Raw genomic sequence first — 15,665 nt, forward strand, 5'->3', positions numbered from 1 at the left:
ACAATCTACCCTGGGACACCTGTCAGCATTCCTAGGCCACTAAGAAAGGACGTACACAAACACAGACCCCGAAAACAGCTGAGACCTTATGGCCCTTTAATCCTGTGATGCAAATAAAAATGTACTTTCTACAGATAGTATTAGAATGTCAAAGCTGAAAAGAAACCAAACATCTACTTAAACAAACTTCATTTTATAGATGAGGAAACTGAAATCCTAGGCCAGGGGTCGGCAAACTTCTTCAGTAAAAGAATAAACAGTTTAGACTTTGTAGGCCATATGGTCTCTGTCGCGACGATTCAACTCTGTCATTGTAGCACTAAACAAGCCATAGACAATACGTAAACAAACACATAGTTGTGTTCTAATAAAACTTTATTTACGAACAATGAAATTTGAATTTTACATTATTTTTCACACGCTACAAAAATATTGCTCTTCTTATTTAAACCATTTAAAAATGTAAAGACCATTTTTCGTGGGATTTAGCCCTTGGCCACAGTTTGCTGACCCCTGTCCTAGGTCACTCTGACACCCAAGTGTAGTAACACCAGGCTCATTGTGTTATACCTTTATTTGTTCTTCGCTTTACCCATTCACATCAAAGACTCAGATCGGCTTCACCATTAAGTGTACAACTAAGGAGCTCTATGAATGTTTTCTAAATTTCAGGAGTAATATAAAGATCTGTCAGAAGCATATGCTGGGTCACAGTTGAAAGAACTTTGATATAAAGTCACATTGTACACTGAATACAATCAAGAGAAAAAATAATAAAATTGAGAAACTCACTAAATTTGAAAAATAGGCTTTATTTTATTTAACCAGTGGTATTGTATGACATCCTATATGGCATAATTGATTACAGCCAAGTTCATGAATACAAATAAAATAGAAGTTTCCCTCATTCTCTCTTTTGTTTTCTGTTCAGAGAAATCAGGAGATGGGAGCATTATGCTCAGAAACCAAGGAGCTTTTCCACAGGCCCCAGCTGAGTCCAGGCTCCTTGGAGCATTCAGCGTCCCAAAACATATATGGTCACAATTGCAAAGACCTTTATGAAAAAATATTCAGAGCAGTATTTCTGGAGGAAATCACACTAGCATTTACAACCAAACACGGCTGATAAAATTCATCTTTCTGTGGATTGTGAGGATTTGAACTGCTTATCAAGGAGATGAGGCCTTTGCATTCATTTTCTTTTAAAGAGGGGGAGAATCCCAGGTGAGGTGTGATCACCATCAGCCTGCCTCCTTCCTTCTTGCTCCAGTTGACTCGGGAGTCCTACCCTGTTCCTCCGGAGTGCACGTATCACTGCACTGTGACAGAGAAATGGAAACACCTTGGCCCAGATACATGATTTTGTCACACAGCCGACACTGGAAGTGGCTTTACACTTTCTTATTTCACAAAAGATTTAAATATATGGGCCCTTATATAGCACAAGATGCCTGAAATTCAGAAAATTACGAAAACTCTTCTCCACCCCTGAGGATATTTCATCTTTATAAAGTTGAAAATACAAAATAGTAAAATAATTTGCCCTTTCTCCCCATCAAAAGGAATCACATTCTCAAAGGATTCCTGCAATATACAAAATTCTGAAACAAAATTTATTTCTCCCTAAACCAAGACCAAGAAGTCAATGTTAAGCTGCCAAGAAGACCCTTTTCCAAAGAAGGGTAGAGAGACACCTTATTACTTTTTTTTAAATAACCATATTTAAACAGAGATAGCAAAAGGAGTTTCTAGCCTCATAAGCTTTGATTTTTCTCTCTGATTTTCAGCTCTTCTTAGCATTGGTTACTGGGAGCGAAGAGAACAACTTGTCTTCCAAAGTCTGAGATATTCCTGGGAAAAGCCCTGATCTTTCCCGCGATGGCTTCCCAAAAATAGTCGAAAACCAGATGGCAAGAATGAAAATGCTATACATCCATCCTTTCCATTTCTTCATAATTTTCACATCAAAAGCACCTGGAGTTTCAATTGTGTTCAATACAAAATAGAACTGGGGGCTTAAGAGAAGATGATGTTACCTGCCCATAGCATCAGCCAAGGTGACATGGGTTCTGAACTACCCAAGAAGTCTTCACTGGCAGACTTGCTTGGCACCAGGGCCTCCCCCCACAAAAAAAATTTTTTAAAAAAATAAAATAAAAATAAAAAATAAAAAAAAAACCAGGACAAGCAGCTGTGCATGCTCAAATAGCAAGACGTGCAAAACACATCGTCACTCTGCCAGAAAGAAAGAGCACACAGGAAGTACACTGACAGCAAGAACCAACTTCTGGCTACTGGGGCCAATACTCAAGAAACCTCTGCACTGAAAGTGGGGGTAAGCAGAGAAATGGCAACAACACCTGGGGGGTGAGGAAGAAAGAGAGAGAAGCACATATACGCATGCTCACACATGCACACATGGTGCCTCTGAAGGCTCCCTGGTTCACGAGTGGCCGTCCGACAACCTACTTGCCTGGCTCAGAACTTCATCTGCTGCACTCTCTTAACTATCTACACTTTCTTCTCTCCTTTTAAGGCACAAACATATTACAGTTTCAGATACACCTGCTGAGTTCTGAGAATCATACTAAGCAGGTTAATCTTAGACTAGTGCACAGAAGCCAGTTGGTCCTTTTTGGCTGTACGCATCACTGAGGGACGGCTTCAGATGTGAAGCGGCCAGTAGGTGTGAGCCTTCTCTCTGTGCCACTGTGGGATGTGGTCAAGTCTACCCACCATAGTTAAGGTGGGGCCACAGGAGAGGCCAAAATGGTAAAAGCATGACTGGGATCTGAGACGTTTAATATTTTTTACTTTGCATTTAATAAACCCTAAAAAGATGGCAGTTCTTGCCTGCCTGAGCTGACTCACAAAGAAGAGCCACCAGAGGCTGCCACGGAGCATCTGTAACTCCAAAGTAATGTCGCTGTGATCACAGTTTGCTCATACTCTCTTACCCTCCCACAAAGACAGACACGCACATACACTAACACATGTGTGCACACACGCGTGCACATACACACACACAAACACACCCCTCTTTCACCATGGAGGAAATCTTTGCAACAAGAGGCACTTGAATGATATTTGGAGAGTTCCTGTGAAAAGGCCTTCCCCTCACAGTGAAGTGGGATCAACAGAAAAGAAACCAGGTGCTCAGGATTCCATCTCTTCTTGGTCAAGGGGTGGTGGCACAAAGCTGATGACTTCATCATAGGTCAGGCCTAGAAATTGGGAAGGAAAAGTAGGATGTGAGAGTTTAGACTATTCTCTTTGCTAGCAAGCACTGTAATTTCTAAGCTCAAGATCCTCCTCCCTGTCGAGGCTAGTGGTTTGATGGGCTCCTTCATTGCTTGTGTGTGATAACCTAATGGATCATGTGATTACACAGAAGTTCAAAAATACATATGAAAGAACCATTTTTTATGTTTCCTTAAAAAAAGCTGCTTTATTGACTTAAGTAGCAAATTTTTAAAAAGTTAACATGTCGATCTACTCAAAATTATGATTTACTTTATTAACACAATGACAACTGCATGTGTACAGTTAACATTGCACACATACTGTATACCAATAAAAGTAAATATCCAGGGGGAAAAAACATTTTTTAGTTTCTTTCATCACTCAGTGCCTCCTCTGTAAAGCTCTCTGGAGAAGGTGCTCAAGAATAACAAAGTACTCCCGCAAGTTACAGCAACAGATAGATAATCCTGGCCTTTGGAAAATAACTGGAGTTCTGAATTTGTGTTTTATGAAAAGAATATGAGATTGGACATAGGAGACATAGGTTCCATTTCTGGCTGCGTCTCTAACTAGGTCTAAGGTAACAGATATGATATAAACTCTTTCTCCTAGTTCTACCAATTGTAAAACTGAAAAAACACCTTATTCTCTATTTAGCTCAGAGAGATGTTGTAAATGCAAAGACTCTGAGAACCTCGAAGATCTATTCAGATGTGAGGGGCTGTACTCAAAGTCAGACCAGACAGAAGCATCTTAAAGGTCCAGAGAGTGTCATCATGTACAAGTTTCCATCAGAGGAACACATTCATTCTGCTTTAGAGACCTGAATTACAAGTTTTAACGAGTTAGTTACAGCCAGAAATTTTATTTTTCCCACAGCTTTTGGTTAGTGGCTCACCTAGGAAAGATTTTAAAATCTAAGTCCTCAAGCTAGATTTTAATCCTGCCTTTATGACTTACTTTTCCATTCATCTATAAGGAGGTCCCTGCTTTCAAAGGATTGATCGTAAGGATCAGCCACTGGTTCGTCATCAGGATCATGATATTGAGCAAAGTAGGCATGTGCGAGGGCCTGGGCTGCAGTGATTCTCTTATCTGAGTCCAATACAAGCATCTTCTCCAGCAAGTCAACAGCTATTAGTACCACGAATTGGAAGAAAGAAGAGTTTTTAACATGTTACCAAAAAATTATGCCTTATTAAGCAAACATACAGTTTTGACCCTTCAAACCTAAACAAAGAATTCTCCTCCAAAGTGTCTGCTCTAGAATATAGTACCACTTTTTTCGTGTGTGTGTGTGTGTGTGTGTGTGTGTATGAATGGATGACTTTTGTACTTTTTAAGAATACATTACTGAAGAATTTTTAAAAGTAACTGAGATTCTGTTTGAATGAGCTTTTGTAGAATGTCAATGTCCAACTGTTACCACTGTTGTCAAACTGTGTCAAAACAAAAGCCTTTAACTAAACTGGAAGAGGTAAGCAGGGCCAGTTTTGGATTTTTCAATTCTTCTGTCCCCCTTCACTGTTGATTTACTAACATTAGGCAAATAAATATGTATCAAATGGGACTTCAAACAATGGACAAATTGAGGGTTTCACATGGGTGTGGGGGTGAGAGACATGGTATTTGGATAAAATGGTGTTTTATTTTTAAATTTTTCGCTATGAAAAATCTAAATATATAAAACAATACAATGAATACTCATATACCCACCACCTATGTCCAACAAATAACATTTTATATTTCTTTATCTATATGTATATATAGTTTTTACTGAACCATTTAAAAATAAAATTATAGACACGATACTTTACCCCTAAAAATTTCAGCATAAAGACATCTTCTTATACAATCATAAACTGTTATATCCAACAAATAAATAATTCCCAAATATCATCTCAAATCCAGTTCAAGTTAAAATTTCTCCAATTATTCCAAAGTTGTCTTTTGCACCTAGTCTGTTCAAACCAAAATCCAAGGAAGGGCCATACGTTGCATTTGATTGGGTTTTTTAGTCTCTCTGCATCTAGAATAATTCCCCGCCTCTAACTCCTATTTCTTCCTAACTCTGACCTCAAAGACTGTCCAGTTGTCTTGAATGTACCCATCATTAGGGATTTGTCTGATTGCTTCTCTCTGCTATCATGTACCTACATCCTTGTTTTCTTTTACCCCTTGTATTTCTTGAAAACCATGTTAGATCTAAAAATTTGGTAACAACTGGGTTAAACATTTTCGGCAAGAATATTTCATAGGTGATTTTATGTACTTGACAGTGCATTATGGTAGTTTGTCCTGTTATTAATGATGCTAAATATGATCACTGGATTTTTTGCCCTAAACAACTAACCAGTAGGATACTTTGGCATCACATGAATATCACCAGTTCCTTTTACTTAAGGCTTTTATCATCCACTGATTTTCCTTCACAGCAAGTATTTCATTAGAGTTCACAAATGGTGATTTTTCTAATTCTTTCCAATAAAGATGTTTTGAGTTTCAGAATGATGGTGGGATAAATAGCCAGGACCACGGGTTGAAACAAGGCTTCTGAGGCTTTGCAAATTGCCAATGGTTCCTTAAATGTGAAAAGACACGTGGAGTGAAGGGGAAGACAGTTTCCTAAAGAGATCTACTGCTGTATACACTGGAGGTTGTAAATGACTCCTGTCCTGCAGCTTGAATTCCAGAGTAATACAAAGGAGAAATGTGGTTTTCAAAGGGATATAGAAACATGGTGGATATTTATGTGTCAATTCAAGTTCATAAGTTTACATTTTAAAGCACGGGGAGAACTGCCTAGACATGCCATGCTTTCTTCTCTTCTCGGAAAAAGAAAAACTTATCAGCTGTTGTTTGAATCATATGGTGAGTCTTTGCCACCCTTGGGTAAAAAGTACCATGTCCTTACAACCAGTACTTTGATAAGGAGTAAGGTCGGGGTAAGAAAGATTCTTCTAAGATCCTGACATACACAAATACAAACACTACATCAAAGGGCAATCTAAGTTTTAATTCATGTTTTGAGATAATGGTGAAATACAAAGTTAGTGACAGACAAAACAGATGTCAATGTTTACATTATTGGTGTATTCCTACTCAGTTAATATGCTGGGTACAAGTTTGTGGTCAGTAACACCATGTTTTCGGAAGTCTGCAAGAAGACACTCTTTATATGACATCACTTTGGCAGTGGGGTGTTAGGCGTGTTTAAATTCTGAGAACTGTGGTGCTGAGCACCAGATGGCCCAAAGCCTCCATTCAATTCACTTGCAGTTTGTATTGCTAATGGTATTTAGTTACTTTGAACATATAAATGTCATGATTCCAGTGAAGAGGACACCTATTAGGATGGATGTGACCTAAATAAGCTGCTGGGACACAAACATATCCCCCATTCCCCAGAAAAATGAATGAACAAATCTGAGTTGGCTAACAGGAAGTTAAACAGTAAGCCCTGTCATGTGTAAAACAAGCTGAAATAATGGAAAAAAAAAAAATTCAGAACGGAATGACAGACAAGAAAGCTACCACCATAATCAACATTTCCCAAATTCAATATTGAAATACTTATGACTCAAAGGGAGCTTCTCATAGATCCTTGAACTAAATAATGCAGCTCAAATAAATTATACAAAGACAATGAGAACACACCCGGGTAGATGCAAACCTAAACCAACTCTGGTAGAATTCTGTATACCCCTGATGAGTGTGTGGATTCATTTCTGGTTGTGAGAGTGACCCAGCTGAGATCTGACAAACTCTCCATCTCCAAGGCTGCCATGGACTCATCCATAACCACCCAACATTTCAAAGAGCATGAACATCTCTGCTATTATAAGAATTACCACAGTGGCACTGAAATCACTGTCAACAATCATTATGGATGGAGTACTTAAAAAAGTAAAACCACTTAGCCTTCACTCCAGCTTCTGAAGAGGTTCTCCTGGCTGTCAGCCCTCAATAGGATAAAACTAAACCTGAAGCACAGCTGCTGGGACCCTTGAGCAGAGGGATGACCCACTATAATACAATCTTCAGAAAAGTGAGAAGGTTGATTATACTATTATCATAGCATCGCTTCCCTCCCTGTCACAGGGAGGCCGTGCTCTGATTTTTCTATGTCCGCTGTTAAATAGCACTGTGCACTGTACTCTCAAGTCAGGGAATTAGAGCCTCAGGCAATGCCGCTGTAAAGGGGCCAACTAAAGCACACATCAGCCCCAGCTTTAAGGAATAAAGCAACTCCTTTTTAGCCAAGGTAGTACATATCCTGCAGCTGCCTTGACATGTCCCTTTACCAAGGATCCAGAAGTGATGCTGGCAGGAAGGAATATGGTGCCATTTCTTAAAGTCTGAGGTGGCAAACTTGCTCCACAAAGAGAGAATGGTTAAGTCTCTGCTGAGGATGACAGGACCTATAGCATTGGGAAGCTACAAGCAGGGCAGGGCACACTGCAGAGAGCTCTTGGGTGGGTCCTCAAACACCCATCTGTGATTCAGTTGTTCTTACCCTCAGCTTGGGACATCATAACACAGCAGTTGTGAACAAGTCACAGGCTTTCAAATCCCTAATTTATGTCATAACCAATTTAATATCCAGGAGATGAGGATACGGTCAACTTACCCAAGGGATTGGCACCAATAAATACATTTGCAAAGTTCATCTTCGGCATCTGGGTCAAAGACTGAATATAGTTTCTTGCCTGTAAAAACAAAGAGTTTTCAAAATGGCTTGGTTCAATAATGTCACTGCTCTCGAAGAGTCTTGGTCCTGTCGAGGGATAAGCATTAACTGACAAAGTCTGCTGGCTCCAGTGGTTATGACTGTCTTTGATATGCATTAAGTATTTCTCTCTTACTGCCATCCTAACTTCTTATTTATGATCACCACCTTTATTTATATTCTTGCTGTATCTCACAGTTGTATTTCAAGTGAATGAGAATGCTAACGAATTAAGTTTCCTTTCATTAGCTTTCTGATCATAGGATTGAAAGTTTAAAAAATGAGGCCAAGATATCTGAGAAGTAGCCCTTCCTGAGACAGTCTTCCTAAAAAGCTAAAATTGGCATAAGAATTGATATTCCTAAAGAAAGTCTAGGACTGGCAGTCTTTTGACAGTACTGATCTCAGTAGGCGTTCTTAGTACTTCAAAAGGATATCAATATTAAACCTTGCTAACAAAGTAATCTTAGTAACAAGAAAGTAAACATAAGCTTAGTTTATTGTTCTAAGAGGCTTGAATACATTTTAAAAATACTAAACCAACTTAAGAAGAGATTTAAAGAACAGTGGATTATAAATTACAAGGCCTAGGCAGAAATCCTTCCCCTATCACTTATAAGCTACATCTTCTTAGGCCAATCTCAAGCAACATATCAATGATCTCATCTGCAAAATATTAATATTAGATGTTAGTATTTGGCTTGCCTATATCATATGGTTATTGTGATACTCAAGCAAGATAAAACTCATGAAAGAGCTTCAAATAAAATTCTGACACAAACAACATTTATATTACCAATATAGTTGTTCTAAGTTTGGTCCCTGGGGTGGGACGAGCTTGAGTTTGAATCTTGACTTTATCACTTTGGGCAAGTTACTTATTCTCTTTAAGTCTTGAGTTCCTCATCTGTAAAAATGGATTAATAATGCTGAAGTGAGGATTACAGATAAACAACCAGTACTTCCTTAGCACAGTACTTGGTTCAGGGTGAGAGCTCAATAAACATTAGCTGCCTTTAGAAAGGAAAGTCTGCTCTCATTTCCTAAGGATGTTTCAACTTCCCAATTTCTGAACTTCATTCTAAGAAACTTAAGGGGTCAAATTCTTTTAGGAACCGACAGCTCTAATCAAGGCAAAGACAAAAACTGGTCTTGAGAATAAGCAAATAAGTACAAATGTAACTCATAAATGTGTGCTTCAGATGTTAGGTATTAAATTATGTCTATAACCTTCCCTGTTTCAGTGAATAAATCCCACTATCAGTCGATCTGAGTAGTTGAGATAAAACTTCTTTGAATCTTAGCCACCGCCTTAAAATTCCTATTTTAATATAGCTCAACAGTAAAGGTATGTATGTGTGTGTAAACATAAACACATACACCACACACACAGAGATACACACACACACACACCCCACATACAAGTTTAGAAAAAGTTCTGATTGCCTGGGCAACTTCACCTTCTTAGTCATTATGTGTGCAGCAAGCAGGAGAGATCCGCCTTGAAAAGCAGTTGAGAATCTTTCCGATTTATAAAGAAAATTCTAGGAATTGAATATCTACATGGCTATAATCCCCTTCCTACTTGAGCATGTAGACAAAAGGGTGAAGGGAAAACAGAAGTAAAGAGAGACCTGTCTCATGCAGTGAACAGTCATCCCTCTAAAAAGATAAATAAATATAAATAAAAAGACCACTTGAATAGATCTGAGGTAGAAACAAAGCTGCTGGGAAGGGCCTCTATGATGCCAGCCCAGTTCCCCAAAAGATTGAGAGCACATTAGAACGAAGTGCTCTAATCATCTCTGGTGATAAAATTAGAGTTAGATTAAGCAGTTAAGAACTGGTAAAAACGGCACCTAACCCTATGTAAGTGCTCATATTTATTCTATATTATTTGTGTACTTTCTTTTAATTGTAGTACTTATTACTGTTGTACATTTGTTTTTTTAAATGAAGACTCCTCTTTTTGTCATTAAAAAAAATTGATGAATAGTAAAGCATGCCAACAGCCTTCAGTTAACTAGACCTCCAGCTGAAAGTCATCAGAGGCCAGCACACCCTGCAGACACAGAACCCAGAAAAACACACAATAGCCTCTTGAGCACTAAATTCATAAAACCCAAATATAAAAGTAACATCATTTTCTACATACAAGCCTATAAATTATGTCCTCAATCCACAGGATTGGATGACATTTTATCCCAAATGTCAACATCTTGCAATAGCACATAGGTAGTCATTACCTTAGTAGCCCTCAAGGCACATGCAAGCATTCAGTGACATTAAAAACTGTGTTGGTTTTACAGTGGCAATAAAATGAGAATGTGGCCTTTTAAATTACATATCCCTGTACAGTCTATTTGTTCTCACCTCATGGCTTGGCATCCTGTTAATGAGATAAGCAGGGGGTGTCCCCGTCAGACGCATAATCTGCTGAAGCTGGTTAATATCTTAGATGCCTAGTCAAGGGCATTGTTAAACATACAGTGCAAAAAATAACTTTTAACTCAAGTTTAAAAAGGCCAAAAGCCACCCCCAAACGAACAGAAAACCTATTCCTCACCCATCCCACCCACCCACCCAGGCCTGAGCCCAAGGCTGTATGTTAAAGCATGCTTCTGTGAATGCATGAGAGTTATCAGGAATGTAGCCAGTGACTGGCCATGCAGATAAGGAAAATATTCTTTGGTTTCAGCATCATCTTTAACATTCAATATTTTAGGCTCCCTGGAAAGAGACTGCCCCTTGATCCAGGATGCCAGCCAGAGAACTGTTTTCAAGCACTGATGGCCAAAACCTATTTGCTTGTGGGGTAAATGGAGATGATTCAGAAAATTTTGTCTCAACTTTGGACAAAACAATATATCCAATACATCCAATCAAGGAAGAAGTTAAATTTTTGTGGCACAGGTTCTGGTGATTCTCCAAGGCACCACCCCTCCAAATGTTAAAACATAGGTAGGTGTGCAATGCCAACTTTCAAAGACATTAGTAGTGGAACATTTAAAATACATGCCACAAACACACAGGTAAGTGAAGAAAAGGGGAGGTGGAGGGAAGGTTAGAAGCTAATGGCAAAGAGACAAAATACAAGTCACAGGCTGTTGACAGTATTATAGCATGCCACGATTTCTCCCACAAGTCTCTTTAACAGGTGACCAGGCTGACTTCACCTGACAAACAGCTGGAATGAAGTTTGTAAAAACACTCTGCAATTACTTGACAAAGGTAGAACTATGAGGCCTTCCATATGTACAGGCACATGTAAGTTGTACTCCAAACTTCTCTATTTTAGCTGTCCTATCAATTTTAACACAATTCCCCCACCTCCAAAATATTGAACTGTTTATCATGTGTTCCCATTAAAGTAGAAGTGATGGGATTTTAAAAATCCTCAACACGATTCCATGAAAAACATTTTATATTTGTCTTCTTGTTAACTATCAATGCCCTACTTCAGCTGCAGCATCATCTTTAATAAGCACCCTGGTCAAGTGATTTCACTTCTTTGTGGCTTCCCTCAGTAATTTTTCCACTTTAGCTCATTCTCTGAACTCAAATTCCCCAGTGGTCAGATTGCTACAAATACATGTTTAAAGCTGGCCCTTCGAAAAGAGCTGGAGCCATATGTTGTTCCACCTTCCTTTTTGTGCTCCCTAAGCCCAACGATAGAGAGGCCAGAATATTCTAAAGGCGGTATGAAGTTCTTTTAACATTCTCACAACAAAGTTTAGATTTACCTCTAAACAAATTACATAACAAAACAGTACTTTGGATGCCAAGAGAAATAACAAAAGGGGGTCACAGTAAGTAAACCAGCAAGAGTAGAATACCAGTGGGTTTTAAAATGTTAAAATCCTGCCACCTTTTTCTTCCTTCTTGTGAACAATACTTGGCCTGTACATTTTCTATTTTTGTCTCCTTTAGCCAAATAGGTTATCGTAACCCCTTCTTGTCAGAAGGTTAGGAAGAAAAATTTCTAGAGAAAAATGCAAGAGTCAGTGAAAGGGCTTTTGCTTTCTTTAATAGGATTTTTAGTTCTTTCACTGATTACTATAAGTACTGGGTCACCGACCAAAAAAAAAAATCTGTATTTCCTTAGCTATCCATCATGACCATTTATCCCCTTCCTCATGGCACACTCTGACTTGTTCTTAATCGGCACATCTATTATTGTCTTCTCTTACTCAGAATGCCCTACTATTTACTGACTGAATTTCCATATAAGTGATGGCATCACTACTTCTCACTACTTTTCAGGAATAACAAAAATAGCCATTACCTTTCTCTGTTTACTACATTCCTTCAATAATAAATTTTTCTTTTAATTTTTAAAATCTTTAAAGTTTTACTCACCTGGCTTTGCTATTTACATATCATGTGTTCCATACATCACGTGCTTTTAAGGTAAACTGGTACTTGGGTAGTACCACTAACATCAAATTAATCTTGTCTGCCTTTTTGAACATTTATACCACTTTTATCCACTCACCATAACTATGTAGGTTGCAAAAAAAAAAAAAACTTTCTTATTCCTATGCTCAATACAACATTATTTGAGTAAATTCTATATTCTGGTACTCAATATTATTATGCCCAACTTTATATTAGAGTTTTGTAATATATAATGTGCCTTATTTCACATAAGATAAAGGCATCTCAATATCAGGTCAGACATCTGGTGGTGTTTCTTAAAAAAAATAAATGACAGATTAGTGATAAGTACTATTTTACTACTTATATTTATATACTATTTATATTTATATATATTTATATTTAATACTATTTATATTTTTTCTTCAAGAAATTCTTGTGAACAGCACAACTATAGGGCAGGTGGATGGGAATGGGAGAGGGGACTGGAAAAGAGCTGCTAGACAGGGAATAAATTTGTTATCTTAGTCTCGTTAGCGCTATTCATTAATAAAACCAGCTCCTTCTCAACCCCACTTCCTTGCTCTCATGTCCTCTCTACTAGCCAATCTTTCTAAGCAAATGCATTTAAAACAAAAAAGTGCTATCCTCCCTAAGCATTTTCTTATATCCTCTTTGATTCACTCCAATATAGCTACTGTTTCATAAGGTAAAAGAAAACACTCCTGTGGTCAAGAACTCTGACAATGACTTTCTAAACAGGGTGCAATCACATGAGATTAAAGTTTAGATCATGTTATCAGAACATCTGGGATCTATGCTCAGCTCTGCCAAGTGACTCAGTGCATGACTCAGGCAAGTCACAGCCTTTCTGTACTTTTGCTTCATCATCTTAAATAAGTAAATGAAACAAAATAAAATAGGGCTGGCACATTCTCTTACATCCATCAGAGTGGAAATTCATAGATATCTTGGGCTTTGTGGTCCTTTTAATGAATGTACCAGACACATAGCAGATGACAATATGCTTTATTTTGACAGGGAGATGATGAACAGTTCAAACTCACCTGCTCAAGCCTGCCTTAAGCTACCCAGCAGTCTTCCCAATTGGGCAAAGGGACCCCTTCAGTTAGAAATGCTATGAAGAGAATCCAGGAAGGCTTCACAGCTTTTTTTTCCTTTTATCCAACTGCCTGGCAGCAGACAGAGGGGAAAAGGGAAAAAGGCTGAGCTTTCGTGATTTCTCTCACCTCTCCTGTCCCCGCAAAATGACCAACAGCAGGAAATTATAGCCAAAGGAAGCCAAAGTCACATTCCTCTGGCTTCTCTAATAAATGCCTGAGTAAAGGCAGGAAAGCATTAGCGCCAAAGCTTTTTCTCAGGTTATTCTAATTTGTAATTACAAAGGCAGGCTGTGGGAAGGATTTACAATACTACTCCTGTGGATCTGAGGTATCGGGAGTAGGATATGACTTCTGATGGTCTGGAGACTGGGTAGAGATGTACCCCTGTCAGGAACAGACATTTTACACAGGACGTGCAAGTTGCTATTCTAAAACAATACAAAGCAAGTAACTTCTGGAAAAGGGCAATAATGTACATTTCAGTCTTCCAGTGATGACACTAATACATAGTGAAGCTCGTGCTCTGAGAACAAACACTAACCAAAAAGTTAAAAGAACTCTTGAATATACGTGAAACTTCTGAGAAAGATGAAGACAGGGCTAGAAAATGGAGACATAAATTTTCCATTAATCTCCTGGAATGAATGAGAATCTCTCATATCTCATTTACTGAGATACTACTGCTCAGTGCAAGCTTCCATAATCTAAGTACATATCCAGATAGAGAGAAAACAAAATACACTCATGCATGTGACCAGGAGGGTGTGTGTGCATGCATGCACAACACACACACTCACGCACGCACACACACACACCTCATCCTGGAAGTCAGCACACAAAGGGCACATGTGCTTACAAACATACCCGGGTCAAAGTACAGATTGATGGAAGGCAAGTGACAGAGGCTCCCAACAGGGCAGATAGTTACAATCAAAGCATCAACTCACAGACTCTGAGGAGATTTTCTTCAAAAGCTCAGCCCCTGGGGTTCCAACGAGTCTTAAAATGAGCTTCAACTGATCAATATCTAATGGTGGACTATAAAGGAAAATGTTGGGACAAAATAAAAATGAAAAACAAACAACAAATAAAACAAAATAAAAACAAACAAATAAAGTACCCCAATAACAAAAATTAAAAACCCCAAACCAAGCCAAAATGGTGAATTCCTCTAGGCAAGGATTCTGTAGGATGGTCACTTCAAGTAGAACATGCTCCTCCTGTACAGATTCAAAATGATACTACACACATATCCAATTTATATTCATCGTTGTGCATCTGTCAACATTCCCTATTAGCATAGTGAAGCAACTTTAGCTGCCAAAGACAGCAGAGGGAAACACAAGAGCTTCACTCAGTCCATACCTACCTCACCCTCCACCAAAGCATCAGGAGCCAGTTAAGCAAACAGCGGTGGTAAGCAGAGTGCTACAGATAAGAAAAAGCAGCAGAGCATAGGAGCTAGGAATGTACAAGCCTATCTCTAAGTTATTATCCTGAAGCTTAACCGAAGGAGCCTGTAATATGATAGGGGCCTGTGAAGATCTCAGAGCCTAACCACTTGAGCATGTCCCCTAGAAAACCTCTCCCTCTATAGGCAGAGAAGAACTGAGTGATAGCCAGCAGAGGGCCCTACTCCTCCATGGCTTATGTATGATCTTTGGGAATGCCATCATAAAGCAGGACATATGAGGTTTCAACCTTATAAATACATTAACAAACTTCATATATCCCAAAGACTCTAAATAATAGGCCACAATGCCCAAATCTTTATTCTAGTAGCCAATTCTTCCATGTATACTCAGAATGTATGTGCGTATATTAACAAGAAGACAAAAACTTCCATTTGTTCTTGTTGCTTTTAGCTTTGCCTAAGAAGGAAGTTAAAGAGAGAAAAAAATCTTACAAAATAGCTTTTAATAATCTGTGAAAATTCAAATAGTTAATCCATGTCTATATTGACATTCGATGGGCATGACTACCTTCTGATGCCTGTCAAGAAACCTATCAGGTTTTTTGCACGTTTTGATCTTTCTCAATTTCAAGTCTGAGCTTAAACTTCACCTCCTCAGAGAGGCTTCTCTCAACGCTCTATATAAAGAAGTTCTCCACTTCTGTTACTCTCTATCTCAGCTCAACGGTTGAAAACATCATAGTGCTTATCACAATCTATAACTACTTTGCTTGCTTAT

The 15,665-nt window shown here is 38.5% G+C and overlaps 1 protein-coding gene across 4 annotated transcripts in view; it reads right to left on the reverse strand.

Annotated features, from left to right (window-relative positions):
* Nucleotides 1-792: 792 nt before the first annotated feature.
* The window catches only part of MAPK14 (mitogen-activated protein kinase 14), a 67,948-nt gene continuing 53,075 nt past the window's right edge, over nt 793-15,665 (reverse strand). For 2 of the 4 annotated variants that reach the window (XM_039856332.1, XM_039856334.1), the window contains 4 exons: nt 14,421-14,500; nt 7,874-7,952; nt 4,204-4,377; nt 793-3,224 (listed from right to left, as the gene is read on the reverse strand). In XM_039856332.1, coding sequence (XP_039712266.1) covers nt 3,157-3,224; nt 4,204-4,377; nt 7,874-7,952; nt 14,421-14,500 — 401 coding nt within the window. In that variant the 3' untranslated portion in view covers nt 793-3,156. Of the gene's footprint in view, nt 3,225-4,203; nt 4,378-7,873; nt 7,953-10,345; nt 10,426-14,420; nt 14,501-15,665 lie in introns of those variants that run through there. The other 2 variants (XM_039856333.1, XM_039856335.1) reach the window with 2 other exon arrangements.

The sequence above is a fragment of the Pteropus medius genome, unplaced genomic scaffold, assembly GCF_902729225.1.
Source record: "Pteropus medius unplaced genomic scaffold, Ma_sr-lr_union100, whole genome shotgun sequence".
Lineage (NCBI taxonomy): Eukaryota > Metazoa > Chordata > Mammalia > Chiroptera > Pteropodidae > Pteropus > Pteropus medius.